Source organism: Carcharodon carcharias, chromosome 16, assembly GCF_017639515.1.
Source record: "Carcharodon carcharias isolate sCarCar2 chromosome 16, sCarCar2.pri, whole genome shotgun sequence".
Taxonomy (NCBI): Eukaryota; Metazoa; Chordata; class Chondrichthyes; order Lamniformes; family Lamnidae; genus Carcharodon; species Carcharodon carcharias.
The window spans coordinates 66,212,266-66,237,693 of NC_054482.1; the positions used below are offsets into that span (position 1 = coordinate 66,212,266).

Genomic DNA, 25,428 nt, shown 5'->3' on the forward strand with positions numbered 1-25,428 from the left:
ACCTATGCGTGGACATTATCAAAATTCTGTGCACATATTTTTTAAAAATTTAATTATGGAAACCTCATCCCGCCCTTAGATGAGGTTTCTTGAAAAATGCAAAAGCTGCCTGGCCGATTCGCCCACCCGTCAACTGTAAGGTTAGAGAGGCAGCCAAAAATCCCTGTTGATATTTTAATGGCCTCAATTGGCCTCTTAATTGTCAGTGGGCGCGCTGCCGACTCTCGCACGTGCCTGCTAACCGCAATATTGTGCGGGTGTGCGATAACGTCATGATGCTCGCCCGACATCATCGTGCGCTATTTTATGCTCGAGTGTGTCAGGCGCACGGCCGCACACTGAGCGTAAAACTAAGCCCCTTATCTTTCCAAAATTTACTCATCGGCCTCTTGAGTGGGAAAATATACAAATATGCCCCCCCCCCCACCCCACAAAGCAAAAAGATTGAACAAGCCTGACCTAATTGAAATATTATAAAATTCTTAAGTGCCTTGACAGAGTAGATGGTAAGAAAATGCTTCCCCTGACTGGGAAATCTAGAACATGGTGTCACCGTCTCAGAATAAGGGGTTAATCATTTAGGACTGAGATGAATAGGAATTTCTTCATTCAAAGGGTTGTGAATCTTTTGGAATTTTCTACCCCAGAGTGATGTTGATGCTCAGTTGTTGAGTATGTTCAAGAGATGGGATGATAGATTGTTGGTACTGAGGGAATTAAGGAATTTGGAGATAGTGTGGGAAGGTGGAGTGGAAGTAAGAGATCAACCATGATTATATTAAGTGGTGGAGCAGGCTCGAAGGGCCAATGACCTGCTCCTGTTCCTATTTCTTATATTTTTATGTTCTTATTATGAAAAATTTTGATAGGTTTGATATAGAGAAGATTTTTCCATTTGAGGTTGGGAGCAAACCTATGAGCCATAGCTATAAGATGGTCACTAATAAATCCAATAAGGAATTCATGACAAACTTCTTTACCTAGAGGTGGTTAGAATGAGGAAGGAGCAGTTGGGATGAATAGCATAGATGCAGTTAAGGGGAAGCTAGATAAGCACAAGATGGAAAAAGAAATAGACGGATATGTTGATGGGATGAGATGAAGTAGTGTGGGAGGAGGTTCATGTGGAACATCAACACCGGCATGGACCTGATGGGCCAAATAGCCTTTTTCTATGCTGTTAATGCTTTGTAACACACTGCAAAGTCCTTTTTTCAGGAATTATATTGTTTTGAAGAGCAGAAATATTAAAGTCTGTATCAGACAGTACTCACGTGGGAATCAAATTACAAGTCACTGTTCTGCAATGTAACCTAAAGCTTTGAGATAGATTCTTGTCATATGTTACAACATACATTGACACATTGCCGTTGTCTTTACCTTTACTTTCAACACCTCATCTGCGGCATTAAATCCATCTGTAGCTGTAAACACAACTAAATCATGCAGTGTTTCTGAATCATCATGTTTGTACCTGTGAACAGAGTGGAAATGTCGCCACAAATTAAAACAACACAATCATAAGCGAAAAACAAAACAACAGTCCAAGTGCTACCTTCACACCTATGGACACGAGTTCAAATTACACTTATATACTACAATTACTACAATAGACAGAGTAATATTTTATTATTTTGCATGAAACTTGTTGGAAAAGGATATCCCAATTTAACCAACAACTCTAAGGTTTGTACCTTATTCAAAGGATGCATACAATGCAATGGCCAAATCACACAACAGGACAATTGTGAACAACCTCCGAGGGCTGTCAACAGCGAAGCACTCATCTGATTGAAAAGTCAGAACAGATTGTATCAATGTCAGCAGCTATAGTTGATATAAGGAAGAATGCTCTGTCACTGAATAAATCTGATCTGAAAGTTTATGAGTGAATCAGTGTGTTAGCTAACTTGCATATTTGCTCTCGATGTGCCAGTATCTTTATCTAAACATGCTGCATGATCAGCATCTTGAAGACATGGCTTGATATCAGAAATGTTGCACTGTTGATTTTTTAAATTCAAAAGATAGAGTCTGGGTAATGCAATGGGTTTGAAACTGACCTTTCTTTTCTGAAACCTGACATTATCAGCAGAGAAACATAATAGAGATCTCCCAAAGCAGCAGTCTGTAGACCTGAACCACATTCAGGTTCAAATTTAGTAACATTTTTCTGCAGGAGACAAGTGAGGAATATGAGTGGGCAGCTGTGAGTAGACCTGAAGATTTTTGTGGGGCCTGGAGGAACTCTTCTGTTCCTCCTGTCACCATAAAAATCTAAAAAAAGAAAACAAAAGGGTGGAACTTTACAGCGATGGGGGCAGGATTGTAAAATGCAGCAAGCCATTCAAAAGTCCATTGGCTTCAGCAGGACTATTCAAAAAGGGAGGGAGGCAGAAAACAGGAAACTATAGGCCAGTTAGCTTGACGTCTGTCACAGGGAAGTTATTAGAATAGATCATTAAGGAGGTTATAGCTGGGTACTTCGAAGAGCCCAAGGCAATAGGGAAGAATTAGCATGGTTTTGTGAAAGAAAAATCATGTTTAACCAATTTATTGGAGTTTTTTGAAGGAGTAACATGTGCAGTGTATAAAGGGGAGCCTGTAGACATACTGTACTTGGATTTCCAGAAGGCATTTGATAAGGTGCCACGTCAAAGATTATTATGGAAAATAAAAACGCATGGTGTAGGTGTAACATATTAGCATGGATAGAAGATTGACTGGCTAGCAGAAAGCAGGGAATATGCATAAATGGATTTTTTGTTGATTGGCAGGATGTGACGAGTGGGGTCCCACAGGGGTCTGTACTGGGGCCTCAGTTTTATGATTTACATCAATGACTTAGATGAGGAGCATGGTAGCTAAATTCACAGATGACACAAAGATAGGCGTTAAAGTCTGTTGTGAAGAGGACATGAGGAGGTTGCAGATGGATTTAGATAGGTTGAATGAGTGGGGATAGATCTGGCAAATGGAGCTTAATGTGGGAAAATTTGAAGTTGTTCACTTTGGCAGGAAGAACAAAAAAGCAGAGTGTTACTTAAATGGAGAACGGCTGCATAATTCGGAGGCGCAGAGGGATCTAAGTGATCCAGTGCAAGAGTCACAAAAAGTTAGTATGCAGTTACAGCAAGTAACTAAGAAGGCTTATGAAATGCTGTCCTTTATTATGAGAGAACATAAAATTAAGGAAGTTATGCTTCAGTTATACAGGGCAATGGTGAGACCGCACCTCGAATACTGTGTGTAGTTTTGGTCTCCTTATTTAAGGAAAGATGTCAATGCATTGGAGGTGGTTCATAGAAAGTCTACTGGATTGATACCTGGAATGAGTGGGTTGTCTTTTGAGGAAAGGTTGGACAGACTGGGCTTGTTTCCACTGGAGTTTAGAAGAATAGGGGTGATTTGATTGAAGTATACAAGATCCTGAACGGCCTTGACAAGGTGGACGTTGAAAGGGTGTTTCCTCTTGTGGATGAGTCCAGAACTAGGGGCCACTGTTTTAAAATTAGGGGTCGCCTTTTCAGGGCAGAGATGAGGAGAAACATTTTCTCTCGGGGGATTGTGTGACCTTGGAACCCTCTGCCTCAGAAGGTGGTGGAGGCAGGGTCATTGAATATTTTTAAGGCAGAGGTAGATAGATTCTTGTTAAGCAAGGGAATCAAAAGTTATCAGAAGTGAATGAGAATGTGGAAATTCAACCACAGCCATGATCTTATTGAATGGCGGAGCAGGCTCAAGGGGCAGAATGGTTTACTCCTGTTTCTATATCTTTTATTCTTATGTTCTTATGACCATAAATTGCTGCCAGCGTAAAATTCCACCCTTATTTTTAGAGCAAGGCCTCCAGGGTCACTGATGGACTAGTAGTTAGGGCTCTTCATTCCTGCAAAAAGTAGACTGGCATGTTATAATATTGGTTACCCAGTTCATTAAATGTATTTTGGAAATTTCATTGGAAATTAGAGACTGGTGAGCAAAGTGTTTGCATAGTTTTGATGTTTCCGGCTTGACAGTAATGCAAGAAGAGACGAGAGCTGCAACTGGCTGCTTATATTATCTACAAAATGTTGCAGGAGCTACACTAAACTGAATTTAAAACTTGAGCAAGGCAGCAGGTATAAATAGACATATCAGTAAGGAAGTTTCACCTTTAAAATACATATTTCAATTCAGCACAAGGTTCTGTGAAACACCTCTTGTTGCTGGACTGTTTCTGCTGTGTCATTAAAACAAGTTATCAGAATCTCAACGTCTCTTGCAATTAAGGGGATACTTTCACTAGGATTCCCAGACAGACTGTTGAATGATTTGGTCAGTGATATAATGTCATCTTTTGCATTACTGGCCAGTTCTTTCAGGATAGCTTTTAATCACAGTAGATACCCAATCAAGGTTTGGCAGCAAGCAATTTCTGGCTGCTCCAGGAAGTTAGCCGACCTGAAAAAATTCCCAACATAATGTCAATATTCACTCTCTAGTCATCCACTCTTTTCCATCCAAATTCCCTGAAGGCTCTACCAATGGTACTATTCAGAGTTAATAAGATTGAGCAAATGTGACTCACACAGGCAAATCCTGACCTCATTTAAAAAGCAACCCCCTCTCCTTCCAGGCTATCCTGTTATATTCTCTGACTATAAGGGAAGGTGAGGAACTTGCTGTTTAGAAGTACATGAGGACAGTCCAGCTCAACCCATCCTCCTCCTCCTTTCCAATTGACAGATTATCTCTCATTATATCTTGGTTGGAATGAGAAAGTTTTAGTTTGGCAAACTGCACCATACTTACCTGCTTTTAATCTCACATTAACATTATGAAACTAAATAAAAGGATAACATCTAACCTTTAAGAACAACTACAGCACATTGAGTTTGTGTTCGTCACCTGACTTGAAAGGATTTGAGGTCATCAAGTGTAAACATATCACCCTCCAGCATGATGTTTCCTTGCAGTTCAATATCTCCATGCTGTGGTTTTTGTTTCATCTGAATTCGGAGATCCTCATCAATTGTATCCTTGTCTGTCACCATCAGATTATCTGCAGTGATCATGCAGCCTGAACCTTCCTCAGCTTTTATTTCATTGGTGAAAATCTAACAAAATAATCAACAATCAACTTTGCACATTTAGAAGGTAAGTCCAAATTCAGAAAAGAAGAAAGCAGTTTATAGAAAAATGTGTAGAGTAAAGGGTTATCATCTGGAACACCTGAAACTGATGTAAATTCTGGTGTAACTATGATGCAATGACACATGACTTAGAAACAGAGATCTGGTGGGAAGCAGAAGTACCTCATGTAGAGTACTGAGGTGTATGTAGATCCGTAAATAAACAGGAATAGCTTTTACAAATAACAATCTATGGTAGCATTCTCAGGGTAACAGGCAAACTCTAAATAACCCCATCTAGACCCTGAACCCAAGACGAAACATGATGGCAGCTGGTGGTTTCTGTTAACCGTTTATGTGCACCATCCTAAATATGGTGGCAGCAGAAATAGTGTAAAGACCCAGAAAAGCTCCAAGAGAAGACTGCAGACCTGAGAAACCTTGGAATGCTTGGGAAAGGACAGGAAAAAAGATTGAAGACTCGCCTGAGAACGGAGCATTGTGGGTGCTGCAGATAGAAACAGACACACAGACTCAGAGTCCAGACAGCAGTGAGTACAGATCACAATCAAACTACTGAAACAGCAACAGATCTAGAGCTTAGGGTAAGCCTGGAGTAAACATTGCTACTCTCAGAACTGTTCCAAAACTCTGAAGGCTCGTAACAGGCTCAACACTGGGACAATTGGAGGAAGAGATTCTCCAGATACAGAACAGCTTCAGATTTGCATAAGAAGGAACAGAAGGATCAGGTTAGCACTTTACACAGTAGGGGCCATAGCAGATGATGTTACTGCAAGACAGGGCATTGATGAGTCTTCAAGAGCATATAAGGAAGTTCTCCAGGCATTCAATTAGTACTTCAGTGTTCGAAAAATTTGATAGTTGTGTGAGTGAAATTTAAGGTGGAACTAAAAACTGGATGAATCCATGGACTCATTTAAAAATGACCTATAGAAACTCATGCAGAATTGTGATAATGGGATACATAGAGTTGAATTAATACATGATTGTATAGTGCTTGGGATCTTGGATGAAACCTTTCCAGATCTTTTGCAAACAAGGAAAGATTTAACTCTTACAAAGTCAGTACAAATAGTGTGACAGACCAAGTTTAGGAAGCAAACAGAGCAGTTGTTTGTAGAGAAAGTTACTTTGTCCCCTGGAGAAAAATAAGTGAAACCATTCAATATGTCAGACAGAAAAGAGTGCAGTGAAGCAAAAGCCTGTGAAATCGGAAAAGGTGTGCCAGCTGTCATCTTGAAATGCTCCTTAGAAACCCCTATACAAGCAGGAAGAATGCCCTATAGGGGGAACTGAGTGCAACAACGGTGGGAAGTTCAAACATTTTAAAATAGTCTGCAGATCCAAAGTTTCATTATCCCATAGGGAGAAAGAGATAATAATGAAGCCAAGTAAAATCCAAGAAATGGAAAAGCTACAGAAGAAACAAATAATCTTCCTAGGTGAAGTTAACAAAACAGAAAATAATTATGGAGCATTAAATTAGAAGTTGATGGTCACCCCATAGAATTCAAGCTAGATATGGGGACAAATGTTTCAGTGTTATCTGATTAAGTACAATGGCCGAAAAATATCACGTTATAGCATCTCCATCCAGTTGCATGGTCCAGTAGGGACTACACTAAAAGTAGTAGGGACTACACTAAAAGTAATAGGTCAACACTTGGCAAGATTAAGAGAAAGAAATAGTGAAACCCCTGTATGTTATACAGAACCAGAAATCATCATTATTGAGCAGAAAAGCATACTTGCAGCTGGGGCTGAGTTACAAGGCTGATGAAATTGGTGATGAGCAGCCTAGTGAGGTATTCAGGAATGAATTTCCATCCATATTTTCAAGTTTAGCAAAACTGAGAACAGAATATTACATAACCCTAAGGGCAGATGCTAAGCTTTTATGTCTCTTCACAATGAGGAAGGTTCCTCACCCACTCTTAGAACAAAAGTCAAGAGCGAAACTGAACACAGGTTACAACAAGGGGTCATCTCTCCAGTAACCATATCAAGGAAGTGTTCTGGAATGGTCTAATGATTCAATTAGAATCTGTATGGCATTGACTCAATTAAACAAATCAGTAGAGAGTGAGATCCACCTAATGGCATCAGTGGCAAAAAGCACCCCATTCACAAAATTGAATGTTAACAGTAGTTTTTGGCAGTTGCCTCTAGGCAAAGATACCAGATTGCTAACTACTTTTATCACTCCATTTGGTCATCATTGTTTTAACAGGTAACCACGTGGAATTGTTTCTGCACCTGAGATATTCCAAAGAATGATGACTCAGACCCTGGAAGGCATAAAAAGAGTAATATGCCTGCCATATAAATGACATTCTCGTACATTGTTCATCAAGGGAAGAACATGACCATCAAATGAGAGCAGTCCTCAAAGTCCTACAAGAAGCTGGTTTGGCATTAAATGCGAATTTGCAAAGCCCATGATAAAATTCTTAGGGCACATTGTCCATACTTCGGGAATTATGGCCTCCCGCAGAAAACCAGGGTCATTGGAGGGTTATCAGAACCTAAAAAACATCATAGGATTATAAAAATTCCTTGGGATAGTTAATCAAGTTGGCAACTTTCTAACGAACTTGGCAGAAATCAATGAGCAATTTTCACAGCTATTGAAACAAGGTCAACAGTGGTGCTGGAATGACAAGATCAAAAATATCCTAATTTCACCAGAAAATCTAGCCCACTATGATCCAGAGTTGCCAATAAATGTAGCTGTGGACCCATCATCCACAGGCTTGGGAGCATTGCTGTTCCAAGTTCAAAAAGATGGACAGAGAAGACCAGTTTATTACGCTTCAAGGTAGCTCATGGACACAGAGAAAGCATAGCAACCATTGAGAAAGAAGCATCAGCAGCTACATGGACCTGTGAGAAGTTCTCTGATTATGTTATAGGATTAAGGTTTAAAATTGAAACTGAGCATAAACCTTTGGCTACTCATCTTAACTAAAGGAAGTTGTAAAAATGCCAGCTAGAGTTCAACATCTTAGACTGAGAGATACGATCCAGTTACTGTATGTAGTAAAGAGAAGTACCAGACAACAGCAGATGTACTATCAAGAATACCAGTGGAAGGAGTCAAGCTGGACATTTTAAATTTTATTGACTAAGTGGAAGCATATACTTTGCTCATTGCCAAACACTTACCAGCCACTGAAAAGAGATTACAAAAAATTAAGCAAGCACAACAGCAGGATGACGAATGCATCAAAATAAGAGTATTGCCAGAACAGATGGCCACAGTATGCTCCGAACAACCTAGTACTTCGCCAATACTTCAAACAGAGGAACCATCTCTCGATCATTGATGATTTCTTGGTTTTTAATGACAGACTAGTCATCCCTAAAATACTTTGACTCAACATTCTTCAGTAAATCATTCAAGGTCACTTGGGAATAGCAAAATGCAGAGCAAGAGCCCAATAGTCGGTTTTGTGGCCACTCACTCCATTGAAGGGTTAATCCCAAATTGCTTTATGTGTGCAGTGCATATCCAGCAGCAGAGCAAACCCCTTGCACCTCTCCTACGAGGCCATGGCAGTGCCAAGAAGTGGATTTATTTGAGTTCAAAGGCCAAGTTTTTATCATCATCATTGATTATTGCTCCAGATGGTTTGAAGAAAGTAGACTGCACAGTATCATGGCAGAGGCAGTCATGACCATCACTAAGAAGAATCTTCATAACAAATGGTGTCAGACAATGGTCCTCAGTTAGCTGATGAACTGTTCCATAGCTTTGCAGGGGAATATGGTTTCATGGATGTGAATAGTTTGCCTAGATATCCTCAGCTGAATGTTGAAGCAAAAAGAGGAGTTTGGACAATCAAGGAATTGATGCAAAGAACCAAGATATTAACTTAGCCCTTCTTAAGTACAGAACCTCACTGCTGCAAAACAGGCTGTGGCCATCAGAACTATTGATGGGAAAATGACTATGAACACAACTCCCAGCTCTACAACAAACTCTACAACCTAATGTTACCTCAGATGAATGTGAGGAAGTTAGGAAGCTTGAGCAGCAACAAAGAGACAGTCAAGCTCATAATTTCAACTTCAAGCACAGAGCATGAAACTCAAAAGTGCGATGGCCCAGGGCGAGAGTGTGGATACAAGATCAACAGGAGGAGGCATTTTAACAGAAAGAGCTCCACAGCCGTAATCTTATAGAGTGGAGTGGAACCAGGGAAATATCAGAAGGAACCAAAAAACCTTGATATTATTAGGAAGGAAACCAATGGAAACTTGGATATGCTATTTATATCTGGATGGAGACAAGGAATCCAGAAACAAGTAGAAACTTTACACCCACCCAGGTGGAAGAGACTTCTATTGAACAATGAGAGAGTGCAGTTCAAATGAAATCAGGACCAGGTCAGGGAGATTGGTCAAGGCATCCCACAGACAAACTCTGTGAAGTCTGAGGGCAGAGTTTTCTGTGCCCGCTGGCGTCAGGCATGTTTGGTGGCGTGAGCAGACAATATGGCGAGAAGGCCAAAGATCAGTTTCATGACATCGTGAAACTAGTTTGCAATTTTCTGCTCTGCCCGTCAATGGCGGGCTGCGTTTCCCGTTGTTGGATGTCAGGAACCTGATTGTAAGCCCAGCCCGCCAGGATCATCCCCCCACCTTGGATTTTCTGAGCGTGTCGGCGTGATTGCACGGCAGCGTTTTTCACAACTGTACATAAGCAACATGCACCTGGTGAGTTGCACTTTGTTCAGGACTTCCCAAGGTTTGATTGCCTATCTTGCTTCAGTCAGCACTCAAAGTCATCAGTACCAGGCTTCACATGCAGCACCACATCACTTTTAGGGGGGCTCATGGACAAGTCTCTACCTACCAGATCAGGGGGTGGCTTTTCAATGGCTGCAGGGCTAGGGCTTGCTTGGGGAAGGGGGGTAAGTGGCCTCAGGCAAGGGAAGAGGCTGCAGGGCAAAAGCTGTGCTGGGGAACGAGGGTATCCCAGGGTGTGTGCGGGGGCAAATGTTGATCTGTGCAAGTGGCCTCAAGATAGTGAGGTCTGAGGAGCAGTCTCCAGAAGAGATCAGGCCAGATGGAGATGAGGGAATGTGTGAGGGAATGAATGGTGATGTCCGTTGATCTGGCAGTGAGTGAGATGTCAGTGAATGTGTGATGGGCTTGAGTGTGTGAGTTTAGAGTGATGAAATGGTTGCCTTACCCTGGCTGCATGGATGAGATCATCTGGATGACACAAAGATTGGCTAGGTGGTTAACAGTGAGGTTGAGTGTCTTGGGCTACAGGGAGATATAGACGGGATGGTCAAATGGGCAGATAAGTGGCAGATGGAATTTAACCCTGAGAAGTGTGAGGTGATACATTTTGGAAGGAGTAATTTGACAAGGAAGTATTCAATGAACGGCAAGGCACTAGGAAGTTCTGAGGAACAAAGGGACCTTGGCGTGTGTATCCATAGATCTCTGAAGGTGGAGGGGCATGTTAATGGAGTGGTGAAAAAGACATATGGGACACTTGCCTTTATCAATCGAGGCATAGGTTACAAAAATAGGGAGGTCATGTTGGAGTTGTATAGAACCTTGGTGAGGCCACAGCTGGAGTACCGTGTGCAGTTCTGGTCGCCACATTATAGGAAAGATGTGATTGCACCGGAGGGGGTGCAGAGGAGATTCACCAGGATGTTGCCTGGGATGAAACACTTAAGTTATGAAGAGAGGTTGGATGGACTTGGGTTGTTTTCATTGGAGCAGAGAAGACTGAAGGGTGACCTGTTTGAGGTGGACAAGATTATGAGGGGCATGGACAGGGTGGATAGGGAGCAGCTGTTCCCTTTAGTTATAGGGTCAGTTATAGGGGCATAAGTTCAAGCTGAGGGGCAGGAGGTTTGGGGGGGAATGAGAGAAATAACTTTTTTACCCAGAGGGTGGTGACAGTCTGGAATGCATTGCCTGGGAGGGTGGTGGAGGCGGGTTGCTTCACATCCTTTAAAAAGTACCTGAATGAGCACTTGGCACATCATAACATTCAAGCTATGGGCTAAGTGCTGGCAAATGGGATTAGGTAGGTAGGTCAGGTGTTTCTCACGTGTCGGTGCAGACTCAATGGGCCAAAGGGCCTCTTCTGCACTGTGATTCTGTGTGATTTGGTGATCCTGTGATTCTATGATTCATCCTCTGTCTGGATTGGATGGCCAACCTCTTCTGTGCTGCACTGGCACTGATCACCACTGCCATCGCTTACCAAGTCGAAGTGGTAATTTTGCTGCCCCTCCTGCGCCCAGAGTGGTGGTACAGGACATCACGGCGGGTCTCCGCAGCATCCAAAAGGTGCTCTAGAGACATGTCGCCAAACTGGGGGACAGAGTCTTCTTGCCTTTGGGGGCTATGCCTGCCATGCAGCAGTCCTGGGCTGGAAGCACTGAGAGATGTCCATGCAGCTGCACTTTAAATGTGACACCCGGCCTGAGGAAGCAATGAGATGATGGCATAGCGGGAGAATTGGAGCCCATCCACCATCGAAATGGCATGTTTCCTGGGACTGCATGTTTAATGAGGTGGGATTGGGATGATACATCGTGTAAAGCTGCCATTGCGGTCGGTGAGAAAATGTCCGTTTTCCCACTCACTATCACACTTAGTGCAAATCTGAGTCTTTGGGGGTAGATGCAGGAGTATGTACAGAGTTGGGTTAAAGGCTTGGGGGGAGATGTAGAGTAGAGGGTTAACATCAGGAGCAACTCATGATGTAAGTGTGATGCAATGACACATGACTGAGATCTGGTAGGAAGCAGGAGTACAACCTCATGTAGAGTACTGAGATGCATATGGATCTGTAAATAAACAAAATGGTTTTTACCAATAACAGTCCATTATAGCATTGTTAGGGTAACAGGCAAACCCTAAAGAAACTCCATCTAGACTCCAAACCCAAGATAAAACAAAATGTAAAAGGGGAAGACTAAAATAGAAACAAAATGAAGGAAGCATGGAAATAGACATCTAAGATTTTTTTTATTCTTGTATGCAATGACATCTACGTTTATGTTATCTTCCACATAACAAATGTCTAAAGGTACTTCAGCAGGAGGTGAGAAGATGGGAGAGCAGAGTTGAAAAACTGAAGACTGTATGCTGGGTCATAGGCTTGCAAAAGGTTGCAGGGATAGAGTAGAACAAGGCCATGGAGGGATCTGAAAATTAATTACGTTAATGTGCTGTTGGAGTGGGAGCCAGTGGAAGTCATGAGGATGGGGCTTCAGCATTGACTTAGTAGGATAGAATAGGAAATGTGGAATAGAATTTTTGGCAAATTGTTTTAAGGTGGACCTCAGGTGACTGGTAAAGAGAGATTTGGAGAAATCAAACTGAGAGTTAATGAATGATGGTTTCCACAGAAGTGGACATGAGGTAGAAGAATGGCTTGCTGTTGTGAAGGAGGAAGTATGAAGGATCGGATATAAAGCATGAAGGTCAGTTCAGAACAGGCTGTTGAAGTTTCCCAACACTGAGCTCAGTCTGAGTGAGTAGCTTGAAAGGCGAATGCTGTCAGCATGAAGTTTCTGGTGAAAGTTGAACAGGTCCACTTTGAATACCTCAGGTAAAATAGTGGAAGAAGAAACTTCACACAGATGTGTTAAGCATTCATAAGCTAATAGCCTACAGCATAATTTCAAGGCTATAATTTACCATATCAAAGAAATGGTTTGCAATTTTGTGCCACTATTGCAGAAAATTGAGCAAAAGCAGAAGTAAAAATGTTAGATTAAATATCCAGAGACTGATAGCCACAAATAAAAGCTACTACTGTGTCCATGCATAGTGAACCTGCACAATATTGTCTCTCCCTGCCCTCCAATTCCAGATGTACCCATTGTGCCACGGACACTTGTCAAGTAACATTCAAATGAGGAAACCTCCACCTTAGCCCAGATACTCCATCCGCCTCAGCAGCTGTATTTGTTTTGCTAAAACTATTGTTTTCAGAATACACTGCTGTGTATACAAATGAGCTAACTAAAAATGGTTAACAAGTTTGCTGTTTCTGAATTCAAAATGCTTTTCATCCCATGAAAGGTACAAAAAGATTGAAACCAGCAACAGATATGGTAAGATCTCTTTCAGTGTTTATATTCCTCAGTGAATGTCAAACATTATTCATCTGTTGCTAATGTGCTTGCCTATTCACTTCTCCCTCTAACTGAATTGGTTGAGATGAATGTCTGATGAATGGCAAATGATATTTCACATGGGTGAACATGAGGTAATGGAACCACAGAGGGGAAATAAACTGCAGGATATGAACTAATAATCATTAAAACCAACTGCTCAGGGGGAAGGAAGAAGTCTGAAAGGGCAATAGTGGTAGGGGATTTGTTAGTGAGGGGAGTAGACAGGCGCTGCTGTGGCCACAGGTGTGACTCCAGGATGGAATGTTGCCTCCTGGGTGCCAGGGTCAAGGATGTCATGGATCGACTGCAGGGCATTCTGAAGGGGAAGGGTGAACAGCCACAGTTGTGATCCATGTTGGGACCAATGACATAGGAAGAGAAATGAAGTCCTGCAAGCAGACTTTAGGGGGATGGGTAGGAAATTGAACAGCAGGACTTCAAAGGCAGTAATCTCCAGATTATTCCCAGTGCCATGGAGTAGTGAGTATAGGAACAGAAGGATAGAGCAGATGAATGTGTGCTGGAGAGATGGTGCAGGAAGGAGAGCTTTAGATTACTGGGGCATTGGGATCATTTCTAGAGGAGGGTAGACCTGTACAAGTTGGGCAAGTTACATCTGAACAGGAACGGGACCAACATCCTCGCTGGGAGTTTTGCTAATGCTGTTGGGGTAAATTTAAACCAAATTGCCGGGGGGGTGGGGGCGGGGGGGGGGGGGGGGGGGGGGGGGGGGGGGGGGGGGGGGAGGGATCGATCCTTAAAAGTACCTCAGAGGGGAGAGAAGCTGAAATGGAATTAGGAGTAAGTGAGTTTGGAGGGCAGGGGAAACATAGGCTACATAGGGAAGAAGTAAGTTTAGAAAGGCTAAATGGAATATATTTTAATGCAAAGAGACTGAGGAGTAAGACAGACGAGCTGAGGGCACAGATAGGCACATGGGAGTATGATATCATGGCTATGACCGAGACTTGGCTAAACGATGAACAGGATTGGCAGCTCAACATTCCTGGTTATAGTGTATTCAGACAAGATAGAAAGGGGGATAGAAGAGGAAGGGGGATCACAATATTGATTAAGGAATCAATTATAGCAGTGAGGAGGGATGATATCTTGGAAGAATCATCAAATGAGGCCATATGGGCAGAAGTAAAAAAACAAAAAAGGGGCAAAAACGCTGTTGGGTGTATACTATAGCTGCCAAACAGTCAGGGAGAGATAGAGGATTAAATATGTAATCAAATTTCAGAGAGGTGTAAGAATAATAAGGCAGTAAATAGTTGGGAATTTTAACTACCAAAATATTAACTGGGGCAGTTTTAGTGTGCAAGGTAGGAAAGGAGCAAAGTTCTTAAGTTGCATCCAGGAGAACCTTTTTAGCCAGTGTGTAGAAAGCTCAACAAGGGAGGGGGCAGTTCTGGACCTAATATTCGGAAATGAGTCCGGGCAGGTGGAAGGCATCTTGGAGATAGTGACCATAACTCAGTTAGATTTAGGATAGTTATGGAAAAGGATATGGTTGGGCCGGGAATAAAAGTTCTAAACTGGGGAGAGGCTAATTTTACTAAGATGAGATACGATTTGGCACAAGTGGACTGGGAGCAGCTACTTGCAGATAAAACTGTGTCAGAGCAGTTGGAGGCATTCAAGGGGGAAATAGCGAGAATACAGGGCAAATATGTTACCATAAAGACAAAGGGCAGGACCAAGTCTGGAGAACCCTGGATGTCAAAGTACATAAAGGTTAGGATTAAGAAAAAAAGAAAAGCTTTTGGCAGATACCAAGGGCTCAATACTCCCTAAGGTGTATTAAAAGTGCAGGGGGGAACTTAAAAAGGAAATTAGGAAAGCTAAGAGAGTGCATGAGAAAGCACTGGTGGGTAGATTAAAGGAAAACCCCAAGGTTTTTTTTAATATATAAAGAGCAAGAGAATAACTAGGGAAAGAGTAGGGCCAATTAGGGACCATAGAGGTAATCTGTGTGTGGACCCGAAAGACGTGGGTACGGTTCTCAATGAATACTTTGTGTCGGTCTTCACACTGGAAAAGGATGATGCAGGTATAGACATCAGGGTGAGAACTGTTAAATATTAAAGGAAATTAACATAGGGAGGCAGTACAAGCGGAGTTAGCAGCCTTAAAAGTGGATAGATCTGCAGGCCCGGATGAGATGTATCCCAGGCAGTTGAGAGAGGCAAGGCAAGAGATATCAGGGGCCCTGGCAGTACTTTTCAAATCCTCTCTGGCCACAGGTGAGGTGCCAGAGGACTGGAGGACTGCTAACGTTGTCTCATTATTAAAAAAGGGAAGAAGGGACAGACCAGGAAATTACAGGCCAGTCAGTCTAACCTCGGCAGTGGGGAACTTAATAGAAAGAATTCTGAGGAGCAGAATACATCTGCACTTGGAGAGACACAGATTAATCAGCATAGATTTGTTAAGGGAAGGTTGTGTTTGACAAATTTGATTGAATTTTTTGAGGAAGTAACCAGGAGTGCTGATGAGGGTAATGCATTTGATGTGGTCTACGTGGACTTTAGCAAGACTTCTGATAAGGTCCCTCATGGCAGACTGGTCAAGAAAGTAAGAGCCCATGGGATCCAAGGTAAAGTGGCACATTTGATCCAAAATTGGCTGAGAGGCAGGAAGCAGAGGGTGATGGTAGAGGGATGTTTCTGTGACTGGAAGTCTGCTTCCAGTGGGGTTCCACCGGGCTCGGTGCTGGAGCCCTTACTGTTTGTGGTGTACATAAGTGATTTGGACTTAAGTGTAGGGCGTATGATCAAAAAGTTTGCGGATGACTCAGAAATTGGTAGGGTGGTAAATAAGTAAGGAGAATAGATGTAAACTGCAGGTGGATATCAGTGGACTGGTCAGGTGGGCAGAGCAGTGGCAAATGGAATTCAACCCGTGAAAGTGTGAGGTAATGCATTTAGGGAGGTCTAACAAGATAAGGGATTACACTATGAATGGTGGGACCCTGGAAATTACTGAAGATCAGAGGGACCTTGGTGTGCATATCCACAGATCCCTGAGGATAGTAAGGCAGCTAGATAAGGTGGTTAAGAAGGCACATGGGATACTTTCCTTTATTAGCTGAGGCATAGAATACAAGAGCAGGGAGGTTATGCTGGAACTGTATAAAATGGTGATTGGGCCATAACTGGAGCACTCCGTGCAGTTCTGGTCACCACATTATAGGAAGGATGTGATTGCATTGGAGAGGGTGCAGAGGAGATTTACCGGGATGCTGTCTGGGCTGGAGGGTCTGAGCTATGAGGAAAGGTTGGATAGGCTGGGGCTGTTTTCCTTGCAGCAGCGAAGGTTGAGAGGGGATTTGATAGAGGCGCATAAAGTTATGAGGGGCATAGATAGGGTAGATAGGAAGGCACTTTTTCCATTAGTAGAGGGGTCAATATCCAGGGGGCATAGAATTAAAGTAAGAGGTAGAAAGCTAAGAGGGAAGTTGAGGAGAAATTTTTTCACCCAGAGGGTGGTGAGAGTCTGGAACTCACTGCCTGAAAGGGTGGTTGAGTCAGAAACTCTCTTGACATTTAAGAAGTATTTAGATATTCACTTGCTTTGCCACAGCCTCCAGGGCTATAGGCCAAGCGCTGGAAAATGGTATTAGTGTTGCCAGATCTTTGTTGACTGGTGCAGACACGAAGGGCTGAATGGCCTCCTTCATTGCTGTAAATGTCTGAGTCTATTTATTAGGGCTTTCTGTCATTCTCTTTTCAACATTAATTGTCCTGCATATATGCTTTGGTCCTTCAACTGGTTTTCTTAATAAACAACCTATCTAAGTTCCACTTTTCAAAATCTTTTTTTATAAACACTGAATAACGACTCATTAATCAAATCATTAATTTTTTTTTAAAAGAACAGCTTGTTAAACACATTACATGGCTTTTGTTAAAGTAAATTTGATCATTCTGATCTACTTAATCTGGAATGCTGTAACATAAAATGGGGGTGCGCTGGATTGCAAGCGATTGAGCAGATGCTGAGGAATGAATAGTAGAAAACTGTTTTAAATAAATAAATGTCTTTCTCAAGGATCCATTTCACATTGCTAAGCAGCAAAGTGGTGTTGCCCTCCAGTACCTCGGGTGGTTGGTTGTCCACAGGCATGATGGTAATGTTAAAGACAAGTCCAGTCAAAGTGCCTCCCTGCTGATCGTTGACAGAAAATACGAACTGCACCAATAACGGATGAGGCCCTATATCCTCAAGAGGAGGCATGTACGCTACTTTCATGTGGTTCACCGCATGCTGGAATATAAAATGAACAAGTTAAGTCAAAAGCAGAGAACTGAAAGAAGAAAGGAAATTACTCCCTTGTCAGGAATTTCCCAAATATTGCATGCCATGGATAAAGATCAGCACACTACTGGCATAGTAGATACATGTACGAGAAAAACAGTAATAAAACATGTGACAGGTCTAGATGATTTATCAGTTCCAAAGATGGAATAGGGCATTTAATAATGCTTTATTTGCTTTATAAACTTGCAATTTTGGTGGGGATGTAAATTAGATAATAGGTCAATCGGTTGTCCATTCTACAACTCGTCTGATTTTCCTTTCAGGTCAATGGAGCATCATGAGTGCTCAATCTGCTAGCACCAGTCTTATGTCCCCTCGAAAGGTGAAAGTTTCTGCCAGTTTCTCACACATTTACCCAGGGCCTTTACACCTGACACTGATTATTAACTTGGGGTTAATGGCTCAAATACCATTGGACACATGCTAGAAAAACTAAGGAAGAAAGTCAAAAGGTCACACATACTGGATGCTGGGTTTGCTAGTCTTTATCAGCATGGCAGTAGAGACACTACAATTAACTCATGTATCCCTGCATGAGGGAAGATAGAGACCTAGACAATGTTCCTCTTTTGGTTACTATCCAGTGACAGCTGGGAAGTGGTGCTCATGGACATCAGATGATGACATCATGGCAACCACTTCCACCTCGAAGGACAAGGGCAGCTGATGCATGGGAACACCACCATCTGCAAGTTCCCCTGCAAGCCACACCATATCCTGATTTGGAGTTATATTGCAGTTCCTTTGCTATTGCTGGGTTAAATCCCTGAACTCCCTCCCTCACAGCACTATGGTGTACCTACACCACATGGACTGCAGTGGTTCAAGAAGGCAGCTCACCAGCACCTTCTCAAGGACAATTCGGGATGGGGATTAAATGTTGGCCTAGCCAGCAATGCCCATACCCTGTGAAGAAATAAAAAAAATGACAGGATTGGATACAACTTTGATGACATCAATAATCCAATAGTTTGACGATGCTCAAGACCTATATCTGTACATAAAAAAGGATTTCTTGGGCAAGGTGCCAAAGAGTGTCTAGAGTCTCATCATTCATACACAGCCTGTGCCAACTCCTACAGTAATAGGGGAAGGGAGGCATGAAATTTCAAAGGAAATTTCATAAAAAGAAGTCAAGTAAACCTTTTTTCACACACGAGGTAAAAGACTTCTAAATTGCCAGAAAAAAAGGATAAAATAGACAGAATAAGTTAAAAGGCATTTCTGGAGAAAAAAGAGATTGAGACATATGGTGAAAAAGTGGGTAGGTAGGTGGATCTGCCAAAAAAAGAAAGGTTTGTTGGACTTATTGGCCTTCTGTTATTCCTGAATGTTATTATGCTCTTATGTTCTTATCTCCCAGTGTGCATAAAAGCTTTTATTTTGCTATATTTTTCAAGCCAGGAAGGGTTAAACTAGATATAGTTTAAAAAAGAATTCCTTTGACCAATGGAAAATCATGGTAACTGTAAATGTCATCAGATTTGTTGTGCTAAAAGTTTACCTTTTAGCATTAGGGGCCCGGACTACTAGGGCAGCGATACCCTCAGCCTCATCCACTTAAAGTCAAAGTGAAGGAGCAAAAATTGGATTGGAACAGATATAGGAAATTCCGAAAACACTTACCAGGTCAGGAAACATCTGTGAAGGAAACAGTTAATTTTTCTAATGTGAACACAACATCAAATAGACTTGAAGAATGGTCTGCACCTAAGACATTGGGTGAATTTTACGCTTCTTGGCAGTGGGCATGAGTCTGATCCAGAAGTGGGCAGATCACCAATTTCCACCCCTGCCTTTGAAAGATGCCTGATAATGTATGTTTCATCCAATTAACGGCCACCTGGCAGGAAGCCAGCTAAGAGCACAGAAGAAGGGTGGACAGCCCACCTAATCACAGATGGAAAGTCTGGGAGCAGACGTGAACCAGAAGTTGGTCGTGACCGCACATTTAAAGGCACCCCTGGCATGAGACTGTGGCAGCTGCACCAGAAATCATACTTTGGAGGCTGAATCTTTTTCAAGGAAGACTTTTAAATCACTTGAAGTATTGCAGCGGGTAAGAGCTTGGTTTTAAATTGGATGACTTTTGTGCTAGTTGTGAATCCTTCAGGACCCTTGCCGGGGAGGAAAGGGCATTTGAAGACACCGGACCCATTCCCCTTACGAATAGCAGGTACTTATGAGAAGACTCAAATTCAGCCCTTTAACTCTCTTTGTCCCTCCACAGATGGAGGAAAGAATGGACCCTCCAGCTGGTCTGGGATCCAGACCCAAGACGGCCCCATGATTCGAACATAACTCCCTTTGAGTTTTCCTCCGGCGAGAGGCCTTCACCCGGGAGATGGGAAGAGGAGTGCTCTGGGTGGAGGTTGCAGCAGAGGGCAGCAGCCATGGGGTCACCCAGAGAACCTGGCTGCAGTGCCAGAAAAGGCTTAATGACCCATTGAAATCTGCCAGGGTGAGTGTCTAATCATTTTGGAGATGGATCTAGACAGAAAGGTGTGAGGATGTGAAACGGCTCAAATGGAGGTTGCCTACCATATTGCCCAAGTGTAGAAGGTGCCATGATGTAGACATACATTCTCCATGGCAATTGGGGTTTTTGGGAGAAAGGGCTACTGAACTGCAACACCTGTTAGTTGGCAGGCAGCATTGAGAAACATTGGCCTCTGACAACAGTACACATTGGCCACAGATTTGACTGCAGCACAGTCTAGTCATTACAATGTTCCTTTTCATTTCCAGGTGGAGGGCACACAATAACAGGGAAAGGGCCAAGACCAGAGGTGGCTAGCCCAACCTGGTCACCCTGAACCCACTTTAGGAGGAGGTTCTGGAGCTGGAGGCCCATTGCTGGAGCCAATCCATTGGCCAAGATGAGGTTGGAGGAAGGCCCCGGGTCAGTAAGATCTCAAGAGTGCACAGCTCTCTCCTGCTAACTGTGCTCATTGGGTGGTCAGGGTGGTAGGGAGGGTGGGTGGTGGGGGGATGGGGGGCCAATGTCCTGGAAACTGTCAGGAAGGTGCCATTGATGGATTTTGACTGTGGAAGCTTGCACAATTTTGGGGGAGGACAGTCTGTCTGAATGCGGAAGGGCCTAAGTTCAAAACACTGCCTACCATGTCCTAATGGTGCCAGCGTTTGTTCTGAGGAAGCGTGTATCTCTGAACTCACCTCAAATATGATAATAGCTCTCAATTTTCTTGTTTATGTTTCCCCCACTGGACAAACATTTGCATCAGCAGCCACAAGCCCTGCGAGTCCATTGCTAACTTCTGAGAAGGAGGACAGAGCCTCATATGGTGCAGCATCATGTGCTTGCTCTGCACAGTACCAGCACAGATACATGCACCTTGGCGGGTATGCATGAGTTGGCTTGAAGGGATCCACACACTGGTGATGGCACATCACAGTTGCAAGACCAGCTGTTGGAGAATGAGATAGTGCGGGCCTCTGGCACTCGGACGAGGGTGGATGCGATTTAGATGCTGAGCCCCAGTCTGATGATGGGCTCTGGAGCCATCTGTCGGGTAGCAGATGCTGGACATACAGCACAAGAAATGTGGAGATGCGGCAGACATTCTGAGGGGTTGTGCACACTGGCATGGATATTGGAGAAATCCAACCAGTCCGTGAATGCTGCCATGACCCATTCTTCAGAATGCATGGCTTCCTCTATTGAGAGGCTGGTAACTGTCTTGGAGAGCCAGACCCAGTAGCTCTCTGCTGGGATACTGGTAATGCAAGCTGATCTGCACTCCATCACCTCGTGAGCTCCAGTGCCCAAAGCTAGGGCGAGAGCAAGAAGAGGAGCCTACAGTCACAACCAGTTCCTGGGTCCTCTCAGGAAGGCAGGGAAGGCCAAATGGACCTTACGATAGTGGATGAGGAGCTGCTGCTGCCATCTGGAGGCATCTTTCAGGGCGCTTCTAATGGGGACAGCTCCTCCTCTGCCCCTCTGCCATTGACACCAATGCCTTTGAGTGCCATATTGACAGTTGAGTCTCCTGCTACTGTGCAGGAGAATCCCAAACACTCTGGGGTCCTCACAGCCTTAGGCGACCAGAGGACGCGTGCCAAAAAACATTGCAGGCAAAGGGTCATAAAGGTCAGCAGCCTGTCTCCATCACAGCTGGCAGTGAGTGGGGAGCCCACACTGTAGCGCCTGGAAACGAGTCAAGAAATCACACTGGACACATGTGGGTTCACATTAGCGATTTTCATGTGTGATTTTTGATTGGTGCTGTTAATTATGTTTTTAAAAAAGTGATATTTGAACATGATATTCCAGTTGCATTAATGCATATTTGTGTGTGATGTGATGGATTTGATTTGGATTGACTAGATAGTGTTCAGAGAGTTTGTGTTCATGTGAATCCCTCTGCACGGCATTCATTGTTGACTCTACATAGTCCTTAGCAGACGTGGCCCTGGTGTTCATGACAGGGAGATGGAACAAGAAGGTGACAAGGGCCAAGTTGGTTTTGCTGTGTTGCACATACATTGCTAATGGAACCGTCTCACTAAAAGTGAATCTCTTGTCTCCCTGGCATCCTGACTTTCCATGGACTGGCAGGCACACCTGGCTGGCATGGCTTGTCCTTCTCTTCGTTAGAGTCATCACCAGATGATGGGGCAGTCTCCAGAAAATTCGTCCTTTACCAGGCATTCTCTCTCTCTGGGGCCAGGTTGTGCAAAGCACAGCATACCACGACCATAAGTGACACTCACGCAGATGCATACAGAGTGCCACCTGATCTATTGGAATGACATTTTGAGGAGACCAATGGTCTGCTCATTGAGGGCCCTGGTGGATGAGTGGTTTTCATTATACTTCTTCTCAGGCTCCGTCCGTGAGGTTCTGTACTGGTTTCATCAGCCATCTCCAGGTATCCTCTGTTCCCCAAAAGCCAACCATCCAAAGGTTGCGGCTTATTTAACATCTTTGGCACCTGGGGGGGGCGGCTCAGTGTGTAAGCATTGTGGCTGATGCCCGGATGGTGCGTGCAGACCTACATGATGCATTGTCTATGGTTGCATACCAACTGCACTTTAAGGGAATGATATCCCTTCCTGTTTACGAAAGCCCTAAGCTATACGGAAGGCACTTTAATGGCCACATGAATGTAATTTATTATGCCTTGGGCCTTTGGAAAACTGGCAGTACTGCCAAAGCTTCTGGCTCTTTCAGCCTGACTCACGTTGTTGTCTGTAAATGAAATAAATTCATGGGCATGCCTGAACAGGGCATCTGTCACCAGTTTGATGCAGTGATGCACAGCTGGCTGCGAGATCCCACACAGATCTCCTAGAAGGACTCTGTGCAAAAAAATTCAGGACTACTGTATCCTACAAGACCACAGGCATCAGGTGCCCACCTGCACAATTAGATGCAATGTTGGCAGCCAGTACGTCACAGATTGCTGTGACTGTCTCCCTGGACAGCCAGAGTCTTCAGAGGCACCAGCGTTCTGTCACTTTCAAGTATGTGAGCTTTGTCTGGTACACTCTATTGGTTGGATAGTGTCTTCTCCTCCATCTGCCTGCCAGCTGCTGTTGCCTCCCCCCCACATGCCTTTGCTCAGTATCAGGTAACCCAGCTTGTTAGACCACAGAAAGCACCTGTCCTTGCCCAGCTTCGCCCCTCTTTTCCTTCTCCTTCCCACTGGAGGAGGAGCCTCCTACAGAATGAACTATTCCCACTGGGTTCAACAACGTTCACCACAAATGCTGCAGTTCTTAATTTTCCCTCAACACTTCCTGGCTGTTCCCCTTCCCCTGGGAAATGGCCCAGTGGAATTTTAAATTGAAAGAAAAATAAGTGTAACCAAAATACCAAAGTCTTCCTGACCTGTTCTAGTAAAGCCAGTCACAATCCTGCTTGCAGCCTTTATAACTGCCTTTGCAACCTTCCTGGTGAGAAGTGTAGCTTGCAAAGAACGGGCATCCTGTGCATACACTGTAGTATCATCAAAAATGATTTTTGAATTTACTAGTTGGAAACTCTTAATTGATTTCTATTAAAAAAAAACCCACATTCCAGTGACTTGGGATAACAAAGATGGCAGCATATTTTCATCACTATCCTTTTTACATTCCAAAGACACTTGAAATCGAGGCAAACTGTCTGCAAAGCTGCACGAGGAACAATGGCCTTGGAGGAATATGAATGGGGGTCATCTCCTATTCCATTAGCAAAGCATCCAGACAATCATTTGGTTAGTCAATTGGGTAGAGATAAACCATTAGACATAATCACTTGGACAATGGGACTCTAGCTGAGATAAGTATTTCCAGTCTTGATATAATCAAGTTACACATGGAATATACTAGCCATGATCATATTTGGGTCACTGGGTAGTTGGGGGGAGAGTCATGTGATAAGCAAACCATTTATGTGTTTAGGAAGCTGTTTTTTTCTGCAGAATAGGACAAGTAACTGAGATGCTGAAGGAGCAAGACCCTGAGGATAATATGTGACTTTGAGAGGAGTGTGAATGGGGGTCATCTCCTATCCCTCCCTCTTCTCTTTCTATCTTCATCCAAATTGTAAGTTTTGAACCCTGTATGCTGATTTTGACTATGCAGATGCCACAGACAGAGATTTTAAAAAGAACTCAACCCAGTGTTGCTGTCTCCAGACGAACAGATAAGTCATGTGTCTATATCCTTAAACCACCTCAATGTCAAAAACAGCAGGATCACTGAATTCAGCCAAGTCACCAACCTTCAAAAGCCATATACCCCTTTAATTTTTATTGGACTCTAAATTGTTCACTCTATCCTCCCATTCTATAATCTATTTGTGTATGTGTACGTAAACTTCAAGTTTGTGTGTGTGTGAAAGCCAGAGCTTTTTTATTTTATTATTTTACTTTGGCTGGGTTTAGTCCTAATAAAAATAAAAATTATTTTCTTTTCTTTTTAAAAACTTAAGAAAACCTGTCTGATCGTGTATTTTATGGCCACAACATATAAACAGTTAAACACTCATGGAATTGGCAAGCATATCCTTTTCTTAAAAAATTGTTGCAATCAAATGGGGGTGGGAAAAGAGGGGAGTCATTCGACCCCTCCTCACCTGGTCACAACAGTATGCACCATCTACAAGATGCATTACAGCATCTCACCAAGGCTCCTTCAAAAGCACCTGCCAAGCCTGCAACTTCTACCACCTGGAAGAACAGTAGTACAACAACACCAACACCTGCAAGTTCCTCTCAAAATCACATATTATCCTCAGTTGGAACAATATTGCCATTCCTTCACTATTGTTGGTTCAAAATCCTGGAATCACTCCCTCACAATACTGTGGTTTTACCTACATCAGATGGACTGCGGTGGTTCAAGAAGATGGCTGACCATGACATGAATTAAAAGTCACAGGTGTCTGTCTTCAGCCAATTTGATTCACCTCACATGATATCAAGACATGACAGAGTGTATTGGATATAACAAAGGTAATGGGCCATGACAGAATTCTGGCTGTAGTGCTGAAGACTTGTACCCCAGAACCAGCTGTGCCCCTAGCCAAGCTGTTCCAGTATAGCTACAACACTTGCATCTACACTGGTCAAATCCAATCTAGCCATTATCACCCCATCTGTCTACTCTTGATCATCAGCATAGTGATGGAAGGTGTTGTCAACAGTGTTAGCAAGTGGCACATCTACTCACCAATAACTTCCTCACCAATCCTCAGTTTAGGTTTCGCCAAGATGTCTGCTCCAGAGCTGGTTACAGCCTTGGTCCAAACATGGATAAAGGAGCTGAATTTCAAAGGTGAGGTGAGGGTGACT

General features: G+C 43.3%; 1 protein-coding gene across 1 annotated transcript in view; it reads right to left on the minus strand.

Annotated features, from left to right (window-relative positions):
• frem1b (Fras1 related extracellular matrix 1b) overlaps nucleotides 1-25,428 on the minus strand; it is a 255,156-nt gene that overhangs the window by 118,026 nt on the left and 111,702 nt on the right. Inside the window, exons 13-15 of the mRNA XM_041208368.1 lie at nucleotides 17,405-17,572; nucleotides 4,891-5,099; nucleotides 1,381-1,474 (exon numbers count right to left, since the gene is read on the minus strand). Of these exons, the coding sequence (XP_041064302.1) occupies nucleotides 1,381-1,474; nucleotides 4,891-5,099; nucleotides 17,405-17,572 (471 nt within the window). The remainder of the gene's footprint in view (nucleotides 1-1,380; nucleotides 1,475-4,890; nucleotides 5,100-17,404; nucleotides 17,573-25,428) is intronic.